The sequence below is a fragment of the Dasypus novemcinctus genome, chromosome 8 (genome assembly GCF_030445035.2).
Source record: "Dasypus novemcinctus isolate mDasNov1 chromosome 8, mDasNov1.1.hap2, whole genome shotgun sequence".
NCBI lineage: Eukaryota > Metazoa > Chordata > Mammalia > Cingulata > Dasypodidae > Dasypus > Dasypus novemcinctus.
This window is the reverse complement of record NC_080680.1, coordinates 125,756,624-125,768,861: the sequence shown is the minus strand read 5'-3', so window position 1 is coordinate 125,768,861 and position 12,238 is coordinate 125,756,624. Positions and strand designations below refer to the sequence as shown.

The following is a 12,238-nucleotide window of genomic DNA, read 5'->3' as shown; positions in this document are numbered from 1 at the left end:
AAAAAGTCTCCTTATGGTTTTTTATCTTTTTTTTTTTTTTTAAGTTGAGGTAAAAGTTTCAGTGTATGGAAACCTGCACACCGCGCGCATAGCCGCGGCATTCCCTGCCAGGAGCTCCTGACGTCGCCAAGACCAGAAAACCTCAGCCTTTCCCGTGGCCACCCCGACCCCCGTCACCCATCACCCGCACAAGCTCGATTCTCTGTCTGGTCACCGCGAGCCTCTCGCTAAGCCCAGCCCCTGTCCTCGCAAGCAGGCGCGTGTCCTCAGCCCGCCCAGGGAGGACTGCACTGCCACGGGGTCAGAGCTGGGGCCGAGGGCCAGAGCCAACAGCCTGCAGACACGGTGCTGTCCTAGAGAAACCTCTTTTCAAAGAATTCCTTCTGGAGCTAGAGACCAGGCGGGCGTAAGAGAAGGAATTCTGCAAGAACCTCTGGCTGGACCCCTTCCGTGTTTTTCTACGGTTATCAGGTTAGCTTTTGAAACGGTCATCTCCAAGCGACTGAATTCCCTTACAAAGAAGAGACTTTATGCAGAGTTCACACCTTCTCATAAAGTCCGATGCACACACAAAAGAGATCCTTGACCTATTAAAGCAAAAACTGGAAGATACCATAACACTGAATTATAAAGAAAACCTGCACACCATGGAACGAAAGTCGTATATTAACCATGGAAGGGAACACTGCAGAGCGCCGGCGTGTGCGGCCACCTGTCCTGCTCAAGTCCAGAGTTTATTCCGAGTCGCTGCTGTCAGAGCTGGAGCCACTGGAACTGCTGCTTCCAGATTCAGAGGAGCTGCTGCTGCTGAGCCGTGACGGCCCTCCCGAGGGCACGGAGCCGGATTTCTCTGATGGAAACACACAGCGGTGAGAGACGCACCCACCCGCTTGGCTACCCCTTCCCCTGGCGGGGCCTGCACCCATCCCCATGGGCTTTCCTGGAATACCCATGGGTCCACGATGCCAGGGGACTTGCTCTCATCCACCCCCACCTGGCCCGGGTGGTTTAACAAATATGGGCAAATATTTGTTGAAATGAAATGAATGAGGAAAATGATCTACATAAAAAAGAAATGAAATCTATGAACACAAATTGACGGAGGTTGGGGAAGGGACGGCCCTCGGGGCTAAGAGTGACAGCACAGATACCTGCAGCCAACCGTTTGGGAAGGCTCGCTGTCCTCCACACGCCACGTAAGGCCCTCGTGGGGAGGTAGGAGGAGGACCCACCCAGGTTTCTGAGGCGTGGGCATAGCTACGGCCCCTGCCGCGGTCCAGCCGGGACCCCGACCACAAAGCCTGCACACCGCTCACCACCAGCTGGACACGACTGTCCACTGCCATGGCCCCAGCTCCTGAGGAGGCCAGGTAAAGAGACGGCGGCTCTTTCTTGCAGGTTCCAGAAAATGGAGGCAAGGAACCAAATCACCCACTCATGTACAAGTAAGATCCCAGCATGCCACAGAGCAGAGGCCAGGTGATCAGGGCCCCCACTTTGGTGTCGGGTTCACAAGCTGTGGCCCTCACGCTGCTGGTCGGGGACAGGCAAGAAGCTTGCCGGGGAAGGGCTGGGGCTGGAGGTTGGCTGGGCCAGTGAGGAGGAGGCGGGGGCTGCCAACTCATCCCCTCTAAGCCGCCTGGGGCCAGCCCCCAAAGCCTATGGCTGTGCCTTCCCAAAGTGCCTCCCGGCTCGGCCCCTCTGCCCACGGTGCCGGGTGTGGCGCCTTCATGCCCACCTCGTGCCTGCACGGCATCCCCCGGCCCAGGGCTGTGGCCCCCAGGACGGGCGAGGGGATCCGGCCTCCAGCAGGTCAAGAACCGGCCCTGAGAACAGCCCGTTAGGGAGCGGAGCCGCACAGCCACACGCCGCCCCGCCCCTTGGACAGACAGCAAGGCCGCGGAGGCACCGGCCCCGCCCCTCGGAGCTGGGGCAGCGGGCAGAGCGTACCTTTCTTGGGCTTTTTGTTGTTGTTCAGCTGCCCGCTGACGTCCTGGAGCCGCTTCTCTAACTCTTTCTTCTTCTCCTGAGCTAACTCCTCTTTCGACTTGGCCGCCTGCTTCTTCCCACTCGTGGCTGTGAAGGAACAGAGGAGGGCTGAGAGGGTAGGGGCGCGGCCGGCAGGCAGGCCACCGCTCCCGGGCTGCCGCCACGCCCCGCCACTGTCACGGAGCGGCACCTGGGCTGCGCGCTCTGTGTGCTTGTGGGCTTGGCCCGCCCGCGTCCCGAGCCCGCCTGGCCTTGGCGGGAGGGTGAGCTCGCAGCTCCATCATGATGTCACCGAGCAGGCCCAGAAGGAAGAGTGCTGGGACCACGGCCACCACACCTGCCTGATGGCGCTGCCACACGGCCACGAAACTGCTCCACGAAGCAGAGCACAGGTGCACAGGGAGGCAGCGTGGCCAGCGTGCTCCTGGCGAGAGCAGAGCCCGGCCTAGAAGCTCAGACCCCCAACTCACGGTTCTCCACCAGGGCCTCAGCTCTTCCACCACCACCACAGTGATCGGCCCTGAACCGGCCCTGGAGCCTGTTTCCATGCCAGAAACATGCGTGTCCTCGCCTCGGAGCTGACAGTGACTTACCCTGGGGTTATATGCTACGACTACGGAAGGGCACAGGACGCTCCGTCCGGGAGGAGGCTGACCCTCTAAGAGCAAGGCCGAGCGCAGGTTCAAGGGCACCAGCCCCGCCCTGCCCGTCTTTCTCCGCCTAGAGCAGGACAGGCAAGTGGCAGTGGGCCAAGATGACGTCATCGACTCCCAGGGGGAGCCTGGGCCGCTGCCGGAGGCCGTCCTGGAGCCCTAGGACCCCCGGCCCCAAGGGACCACTGTGGAGGTGACCTGCAGCCAAGGCCCCGACGCAGCCTCAGGAGGTAGGGGAGGACCTTAACTGGTCCCTGGATGGCGGGGGGCCAGCTGGGGTCGTGTTCTCCCTGGTCACCTAGCCGAGAGCAAGGGACGCAGGGATCCGGGCACCCTTTCTCCTCGGGGCCCCCCTGGCTGGCTGGGGGACAGCAGTGTGCCAGGATCACATCCTCAGACCACCTGTCCCCGGCTGAGCATGAAGACGTACTTGGGGGCACAAAGGCAGGGAGAAGGGGGCACACAGGCAGCCAGCGGCCCAGCTCACACCACAGGGGGCCGCCCGGGTTTCCACCCTGGGCTGAGCGTAGAGATGAGCGGAAGGCGGAGAGTGAGGGGCGGGGGCGGCGAGAGCCGCGCTGCCCCGGCAACTTACAGAAGGGTTTTCTTTGCTTTTTCTGTAAACAAGACTTGACATATCTCTCCAGTTCTCGTAAAGTGGTGGGTTTCAAAGTCTCAAAGTCAATCTCGATCTCATCAGGGTTGGAGTCCCTGAGCGAGGGCTCCCGAGACTGGATGATGTGCACCACGCGGCCCAGCTTCTCCCCGGGCAGCCGGTTGATGTCCAGGCTCAGCTGGCGCTTCTCGTCGTAGCTCATGGGCAGGCCCTCGTCCTCCTCCTCCGAGTCGTAGGAGGCCGATGCCTGCTTGCCGCCCTTCCTTGGCTGCCTGTGGCGGGAGACACAGGGACATGGAGCTGAGTCCCTGTCCGCCTGCCCTCGGGGGTCCGCTGCACCCCTGCCCCAAGCCCCCACCTCCCTACTGGTTCCCTTCCTCTCAACACAGCTGCTCCCGGGACCAGGATCTCCAACCGAGGTCCTGCCCATGGCAACCTCCCGAGATAGGAAACCGGGACAGGCTGTCGGGGTTTCAGATGTGAATGCCAGGGAAGCAGACATGGCTCCACTGATACAGTGTCCACGTACCATATGCAGGGCCCAGGGCCTCCCGGCCCATGTGGTGAGCTAGACCATACACAGTGCTGATACACGCAAGGAGTGCCCTGCCACACAGGGGTGTGCCCGCGTAGGGGTGCCCACGCACAAGGAGTGCGCCCCACAAGGACAGCCACCTTGTGCGAAAAAAGCGCAGCCACCCAGGAGCGGTGCTGCACACACGGAGAGCTGATGCAGCAAGATGACACAACAAAAAAATCAACAGTTTCCGGGTGTCGCATGACAAGAATGCAAATGGACACAGAGAGCAAGACAATGGGAGGATGGGGAAGGGGAGAGAAATAAATAAAATAAATCTTAAAAAAAAAAAAAAAAGTGAATGCCAGAGGATGGGAGCTGCTTCTGGCTGGGGTGTGTCTGGGCATCAGCCAGAAGCAGTGGAGCAACCGGTGCCCCTCAGTGTCCCTCTCTCATAGACATCACAAACTCAGTGGGTCAAAACAGGTCAAATAATAAAAAAGATGGCAGGAATGGGGGAACAGAGGAACAAAAAGCAGACAGGACAAACAGAAGAGAATGAAATGGCAGACCTATATCCTATCCCATCACATCTATAATTACATTAAATATGAGTCATCTAAACACACCAATTAAAAGACAGCTGATCAATTGGATAAAAAAACAAGACCCAATTTATGCACTTTCTACATGAACCCTACATTAACTACATCCACATGGGTAGATTAAAAGTAAGAAGATGGGGAAAGATATGCCATGTGAACACAAATCAAGAGAAATCATCAGTGAATTCCTCTCCTTGGAGAGGTGCACCGACGAGTGCCTTCAGCTGGCCTGTCTGGAAATTGCATGGACAAAAACTGCTTCAGGTTCTCTCTGTATCCTAACTCCTGGGAGAAAATCTGCACCCCATTAGTGAGTCCCTGGCCCGATTTTGATAAGTTAAGCAATTTTAAAGACTTAGAATAGTTGAACCAAATATCAAAGAACTGTGGAAAAAAAACCCAATAGGCTAGAAAGAGAAATTGGCCATCAAAGTAAATTCACCAACATATTCAGATGCCTAGACATCAGCAAAATATCACAAACCATACTAGAAAGAGATAGCCCAGCCAAAGAAATAAACTAAATATTCTGAAGAGATATACAACTTAGACAGCTAATCAATGATAATCACACAACTCACCTAAATCAATTCAAAGAATTGAAAGAAAATATGACTGAAGAGATAAAGGATATTAAGAAGGCATTGGATGAGCATGAAGAACAATTTGAAAGCCTGCAAAGAAAAATAACAGACCTTATGGGAATGAAAGACACAACAGATGGATTAAAAATACATCAGAGGAAGCAGATGTGGCTCAAGCAACTGGGCTTCTGTCTACCATATGGGAGGACCTGGGTTCAGTCCCAGGGGCCTCCTGGTAAAGGCGTGCCAGGCCTGCACAGGGAACGACACAGCAAGATGATAATGTAACAAAAGAGAGATGCAGGGGAGCGTAAAGGCGAGATGTGACAGAAACCAGGAACTGAGGTGGCGCAAACAACAGGGTACCTATCTCCCACATTGGAGGTCCCCAGGATCAAATCCCAGTGAAGCCTAGAGGAGAAAACAAGAAGACACAAAGAAAGAGACACAGAAGATCACATGGTGAATGGACACAGCAAGAACAGCAGGGTTGGGGGAAAGGGGGAGGAAAAAAAATACATCAGAGGCACGTAAAAGCCAATTTGCATTGCTCGAAGACGGAACTAGTGATTTTGAAGACAGGAGAGAACAGAAAGAGGAGAAGATGGAAAAAATGGAACAGGGTCTCAGGGAACTGAATGACCTGTGCAATGCACAAACAACTAATTTTGAGTGTCCCAGAAGAGAAGAGATTAGAAAAGGGGCAGAAAGAATATCTGAGGACATAATGACCAAAAACTTCCCAACCCTTATGAAAGACATAAATATCACCATTCAAAAAGGACAATGTACCCCAAATAGAAAAAATCCAAGTAGACCTACTCCGAGACACCTACTATTCAGAATGACAAGTATTGGAGATAGAGGATTCTGAAAGCAGCGAGAGAAAAGCAAATCATCACACACAAGAGAACCTCAATAAGAACAAGTGCCGACCTCTCATCAGAAACCATGGAGGAGAGAAAAAAAGTGGCATGATGTATTTAAGGTACTGAAAGAGACTAACTGTCAATAAAGAATTCTATATCCAGCAAAACTGTCCTTCAGAAATGATGGTGAGTCCAAAGTCCCCAGTGACAAACAAAAACTGGTAGAATATGTTACCAAAAGATCAGAACTACAAGAGATATTTAAGGGAGTGCTGCAGCCTGAAAGGAAAAAACAAGAGCGAGAGACTTGGGAGAAAAGTGTAGAAATGAAGATTATTAGGAACAGTAAACTAAAGGGTAAAAAGACAGATGATATAGTACCACATGACAAGATAAAGCCAAAGGACAAAACAGATGAAGTAATCAATGCCTTTATAGTAATCACATGGACTGCTAATGGCTTGAACTCCCCAATCAAAAGACAGACTCACTGAATGGATTAAAAAATATATAAGACATCTATATTATGTTTACAAGAGACTTACCTGCGACATAAGGACATAGTCAGGTTAAAAGGGAATGGGTGGAAAAAGATAGTCCATGCAAATAGTAACTGAAAAAGAGCGCCAGCAGCAACACTAATAACAGCCAAAGTAGATTTTAAATGCAAAACTGTTATAAGGGATGAAGACGGTCACTATATATTTATAAAAGGGGCAATTCACCAAGAAGAAATAACTATAATAAATATTTATGTGCCTAACCTGAATGCCCCAAGATACATGAGGCACACACTGGCCAAGCTGAAGGAGAAAAAAGATGTCTCTACAATAACACTTGGAGACTTCAATAAAGCACTCTCGGTACTGGACAGGGTCCAAGAGCATCTGGACAGGATAAAGAAAGAAACAGAGAGCTTGAATATGATAAATGAACTAGACCTAACAGAAATCTATAGAGCACTGCACCCCAAAAATAGGATATACTTTCAAGTGCTTATGGATTCTTCTTCATTATAGACCATGTGTTCAGTTACAAGATAAGTCTCAATAAATCTGAATAACTGAAATTATTCAAAACACTTCCACTGATCCTAACAGAATGAAGCTGGAAATCAATAATGGAGAGAAAAAGGGAAAATTCATAAATATATGGAGATTAAACAACACACTCTTAAAGGAATCAGTGGGTCAAAGAAGAAATTTCAAGAGAATTCAGCAAATATCTTGAGAAGAATGAAAATGTCAAAACCTATGAACACCACAGAGGCAGTGCTGAGAGGGAAATTTATAGTCCTCAATGCTTACATTAAAAAAGAAGAAAGTGCTAAAATTTAATATCTAAATGCGCATCTGGAAGAACTAGAAAAACAACAGCAAACTATCCCCAAACCAAGCTGAAGGAAAGAAATAGTAAAGATGAGAGCAGATTCTCTCAATAGAGAATCAGCAAAACCAAGTTGGTTCTTTGAGAAGATCAACAAAATCAACAAACCCTTAGCTAGACTGACAAAGAAAAAAAAGAGAGAAAACACAAATAAAATCAGAAATGAGAGGGGGGACATTGTCACTGACCCTGCAGAAATAAGAGAGATCAAAAGAGGATACTATGAACAACTGTATGCCAAAAAACTGGACAATGTAGATGAGATGAACAAATTTCTGGAACCACACAAACCACCTACACTGATCCTAGAAGAAACAGAAGTCCTTAACAAACCAATCACAAGTGAAGTGATTGAAACAGTCATCAAAAACTTCCTAGGCGGCGGACTTGGCCCAGTAGTTAGGGCATCCGCCTACCACATGGGAGGTCCGCGGTTCAAACCCCGGGCCTCCTTGACCCGTGTGGAGCTGGCCCATGCGCAGTGCTGATGCATGCATAAGGAGTGCCCTGCCACGCAGGGGTGTCCCCCACGTAGGGGAGCCCCACACGCAAGGAGTACGCCGCAGAAGGAGAGCCACCCAGGGCGAGAGAAAGTGCAGCCTGCCCAGGAATGGTGCCGCACACACGGGAGCTGACACAACAAGATGATGCAACAACAAAGAGACACAGATTCCCGTGCCGCTGACAACAACAGAAGTGGACAAAGAAGACGCAGCAAATAGACACAGAGAACAGACAACCGGGGTGTGGGGGGGGGGAAGGGAAGAGAAATAAATGAATAAAATAAATCTTTAAAAAAAACGAAACAAAACTTCCTAAAGGTGAAAAGCCTGGGCACAGAGGGCTTCACAGGTTAACTGTACCAATTATTCAAAGATGATCTAATGCCAATCCTGCTCAAGCTCTCCCACAAAACTGAGATGGAAAGAACACCACCAAACTCACTGTATGAAGCCAACACCACCCTATAACAAAAAAAGAAAAATCACAGATCAACAGCCCTAATGAATATAGATGTAAAAGAACTCAACAAAATACTTGCAAACCAAATCCTAAAGCACATTAAAAGAATTGTACACCATGACCAAATGGGTTTTGTCCTAGGTATGCAAGGGTGGTTCAACACAAGAAAATAATATGCCACATTAATAAAGTGAAGGCTAAAAATCACACGATTCTTAATATCTATTGACGCAGATAAGGTGTTTGACAAAACGCAGCACACTCTCTTGGTAAAAACACTCCATAAGACAGGGAAAGAAGGAAGCCTTCTCAGTACAGTAAAGTGCATATATGAAAAACCCACAGCTCGCATTGTACTCAATGGTGAAAGCCTGAAAATTTTCCCACTGAGATCAGGAATAAGGCAAGGGTGTCCACTGTCACCACTGTTACTCAATATTGTGCTACAAGTTCTAGCTTGAGCAATTAGGCTAGATAAAGAAATAAAAGGCACTCAACCAGGAAAGGAAGAAGTAAAACTTGCACTATTTACTGATGATATGATCCTACATCTAGAAAATCCTGAAACATCCAAAACAAAGCTACTAGAATTAATAGAGGAAATGAGCAAAGTGGCAGGATACAAGATAAATATGCAAAAATCAATAGCATTTCTATCTACTACTGATGTGCAATCTGAGGAGGAAATCCAAATTTTTAAAAAGTCCATTGATAATAGACTATAAAAATCAAATATTTAGGAATAAACTTAACTAAGGACATAAAGGACCTATATTCAGAAAACTACAAAACATTGCTAAAAGAAATCGAAGAAGACTTAAATAAATGGAAGCACATTCTATGTTCATGGACTGGAAGATCAAATATCATTAAGATGTCAAATCTACCCAAACTGATTTACAGATTCAACGAAATCCCAATAAAAATCTCGACAGCCTTTTTTGCAGAAATGGAAAAGCCAAGAATCAAATTTATCTGAAAAAGTAAGGGACCCTGAGTAGCTAAAAATGTCTCAAAAAAGAACGAAGTTGGAGGACTCTCACTTCCTGACTTTAAAGCATATTATTTAGCTACAGTGGTAAAACACAGCATGGTACTGGCATAAAGACAGACTGACCAATGAAACCAAATCAAGAACTCAGAAACAGACCTGCATGTCTGCGGGCAAGTGATTGTTGACAAGGCTGTTAAGCCCACCCAGCTGGGGCAGGACAGTCTATTCAACAAATGGTGCTGGGAGAACTGGATAGCCATAGCTAAAAGAAATATATGAAAATTAAAATGGATCAAGGTTTATTAGTGGTTATGTAGGGCTAGGAGAGGCATGCTAAGGAGTGTGGAGTTTTTCTTTTTTGGAGTAGTGGAATCATTCTAAAATTTTTTGTGATGATGGATGCACAGCATTGTGATTATACTAAGAGCCATTGATTATACACTTTGGCCAGACCATATGTTATGTGAATATATCTCAAAAAAACTGCTTAATATATCAATAACTAAACAAGAATAGCCAGAAATAGCAGCTATGTATAGCAGGGGAAACAAATTGAGAGGTGGAGAATTTTCCTGTCTTTATTTTTTATTACTATTATTGATGTAAATAAAATGGTCTAATAATGATTGAAGTGATAAATGCACAACTATGTGATTATACCAAATACCAGTGATTGTACAGCTTGGATGCCCTATATGCTTTATTAATATCTATCAATAAAATTGATTTGTTTAAAAAAAATTAAAAAAAGAAAAAAGATCAAGGACCTAAATATAAAAGCGACAACCATAAAACTCCCAGAAGAAAATGTGGGAAAACATCTTCAAGATCTTGTGGTAGGCAGTAGTTTCTTAAACCTTAAACCTCACACGCAAAGCATGAGCAACAAAAGAAAAAATACATAAATGGGACCTCCTCAAAATTAAACACTTTTGCATCTCACAGGACTTTGTCAGGAGGGTGAAAAGGCAGCCGACTCAATGGGAGAAAGTATTTGGCAATCACGTATCTGCTAAGGGTTTAAGATCCACGGTATATAGAGAGCCCATGGAACTAAAAAATAAAAAGACAAACTATCCGATTAAAAAACGGGCAAAAGACTCGAAGAGACAATTGTCCAAAGAAGAAATACAAATGACAAAAAAACACGAGAAAATGTTTGACATCACTAGTGATTACAGAAATGCAATCGAAACTAAAATAAGGTATCACGTCACACCTGTTAGAGTGGCCACTGTTAAAAAGCCGGAAAGCTGTAAATGTTTGAGAGGCTGTGGAGAGAGAGGAATGCTTATCCACAGTGGCAGGAATGCAGAGGGGTACAGCCACGTACTAGGCATATACCCAAAGGAATGAGAGCAGTGACATGCAGACACCTGCACACCGATGTTCACAGTGACATTATTTATAATTACCAATAGATGGAAACAACCCAGGTGTGCATCAACTGACAAATGAAGAAACAAGTTGTGGTATCTACACACAATAGACTATTACGCAGCGGTAAGAAGAAATGAAGTCGTGAAGCATATGACAACATGGATGAACCTGGAGGACATTATGTTGAGTGAAGCAAGCCAGACACAAAAGGACAAATACTGTATAACTGCACTATTATGAACTAAATACATTACATAAACCCATGGAATTAATAACTTGAATAGAGATCACCAGAAAATAGAATGAGGGCAGAGAATGGAAAGCTGATAGTTAACCTGTGCAGAGTTGGTTTAAAAGGTTGTTTGTAAATCTTTGGAAATGAACAGAAATGGTGAAAGCAGATCATGGTGTTTTTAACTAGCAGAGCTATTTTATGAGTGTGACAGTAGTTAAAAGGTAAAGTCTAAAATCATATATTTTACTAGAAGGAAAGCTAAAAACTGTAACAAGGGACTGTATAAAGTGGTGAAACCTCATATAAAATACAAATATGGGTGATAATGCATTTTTAAGACTGTTTTTACAAAATACAAAACAAACTAGAGAGAAGGAAACAATAGCAGTTACATACAGCAGGGGAAGCATAGGGATTAAGAGGTGATGAGTTACTTGGTTTTTGTTTTATTGTTATTACTATTATTGTTATTACTGGAATAATAAAAATGCTCTAAAAAGGATTGTAGTGATGAATGCACAACTAAGTAGTTATACCGAATACCATTGATTATACACTTTGTATGCATTTATGCTTAATAGCATAAATAGAAAAATAAAGGGGAGTGGATGTGGCTCAAGCAGTTGAGCGCCTGCTTCCCACATGGGAGGTCCTGAATTCAGTTTCCAGTACCTCTAAAAAACAAAACACAACAAGCCAACAAACAAAAAAACCAACTCAGGGGAGCCAATGTGGCTCAGCTGAGTGCCGGCTTCCCACATACCAGGTCTAGAGTTCAATCCCTGGCCCCAGTACCTCAAAAAAAAAACCAAAACCAAAAACCATATATATATATGTATCAATAAAATTTATCTGTAAAAAAGAAAGCTGGAGTGTCTATATTAATTTCAGACACAGTAGACTTTGGCAGAAGGAAAATTATCAGGGAAAAAAGAGAGACATTATGCAATGATAAAAGGATCAATTCACCAAGAAGACGTAACAATCCTAAAAGTTTATGCATCTAAAAACAAAGCTTCAAAATACATGAAGCAAAACTGGGAGACTGAAGGGGGAACAGAAAAATCCACAATAGTCTTTGCAGAGTTGAACAATTCTCTCTCCAAATTATAAAACAAGTCAATCAGCAAGAATACTGACCTGAAAAGTTATCAGCCAAACTGACCTCACAGTTTTGTTGTTTTGTTTGGGATTTTAGTTCAGTTTTCTTCTAACTGACTTTTACATAACACTTTATCCAACCGCAGCAGGACACACATCTGTTAAGTGCACAGCAGACATTCACTAAGTAACAGATCATATTCTGGGCCATAAAACAAACCTGGACAAATTTAAAAGAAGTGAACTTAGTGAAGTTGTTCTGAAATCTTTTGTGATGATGAATGCACAACAACGTGATTATTATACTAAATGCCACTGATTACACACTTTGGATAGAAGAGATGCT

At 45.9% G+C, this 12,238-nt stretch overlaps 1 protein-coding gene across 1 annotated transcript in view; it reads right to left on the bottom strand.

Annotated features, from left to right (window-relative positions):
• Window positions 1-650: 650 nt before the first annotated feature.
• The window catches only part of BRD3 (bromodomain containing 3), a 39,201-nt gene continuing 27,613 nt past the window's right edge, over window positions 651-12,238 (bottom strand). The window contains exons 10-12 of the mRNA XM_058302645.2: window positions 3,238-3,530; window positions 1,951-2,076; window positions 651-850 (exon numbers count right to left, since the gene is read on the bottom strand). Of these exons, the coding sequence (XP_058158628.1) occupies window positions 735-850; window positions 1,951-2,076; window positions 3,238-3,530 (535 nt within the window). The 3' untranslated portion in view covers window positions 651-734. The remainder of the gene's footprint in view (window positions 851-1,950; window positions 2,077-3,237; window positions 3,531-12,238) is intronic.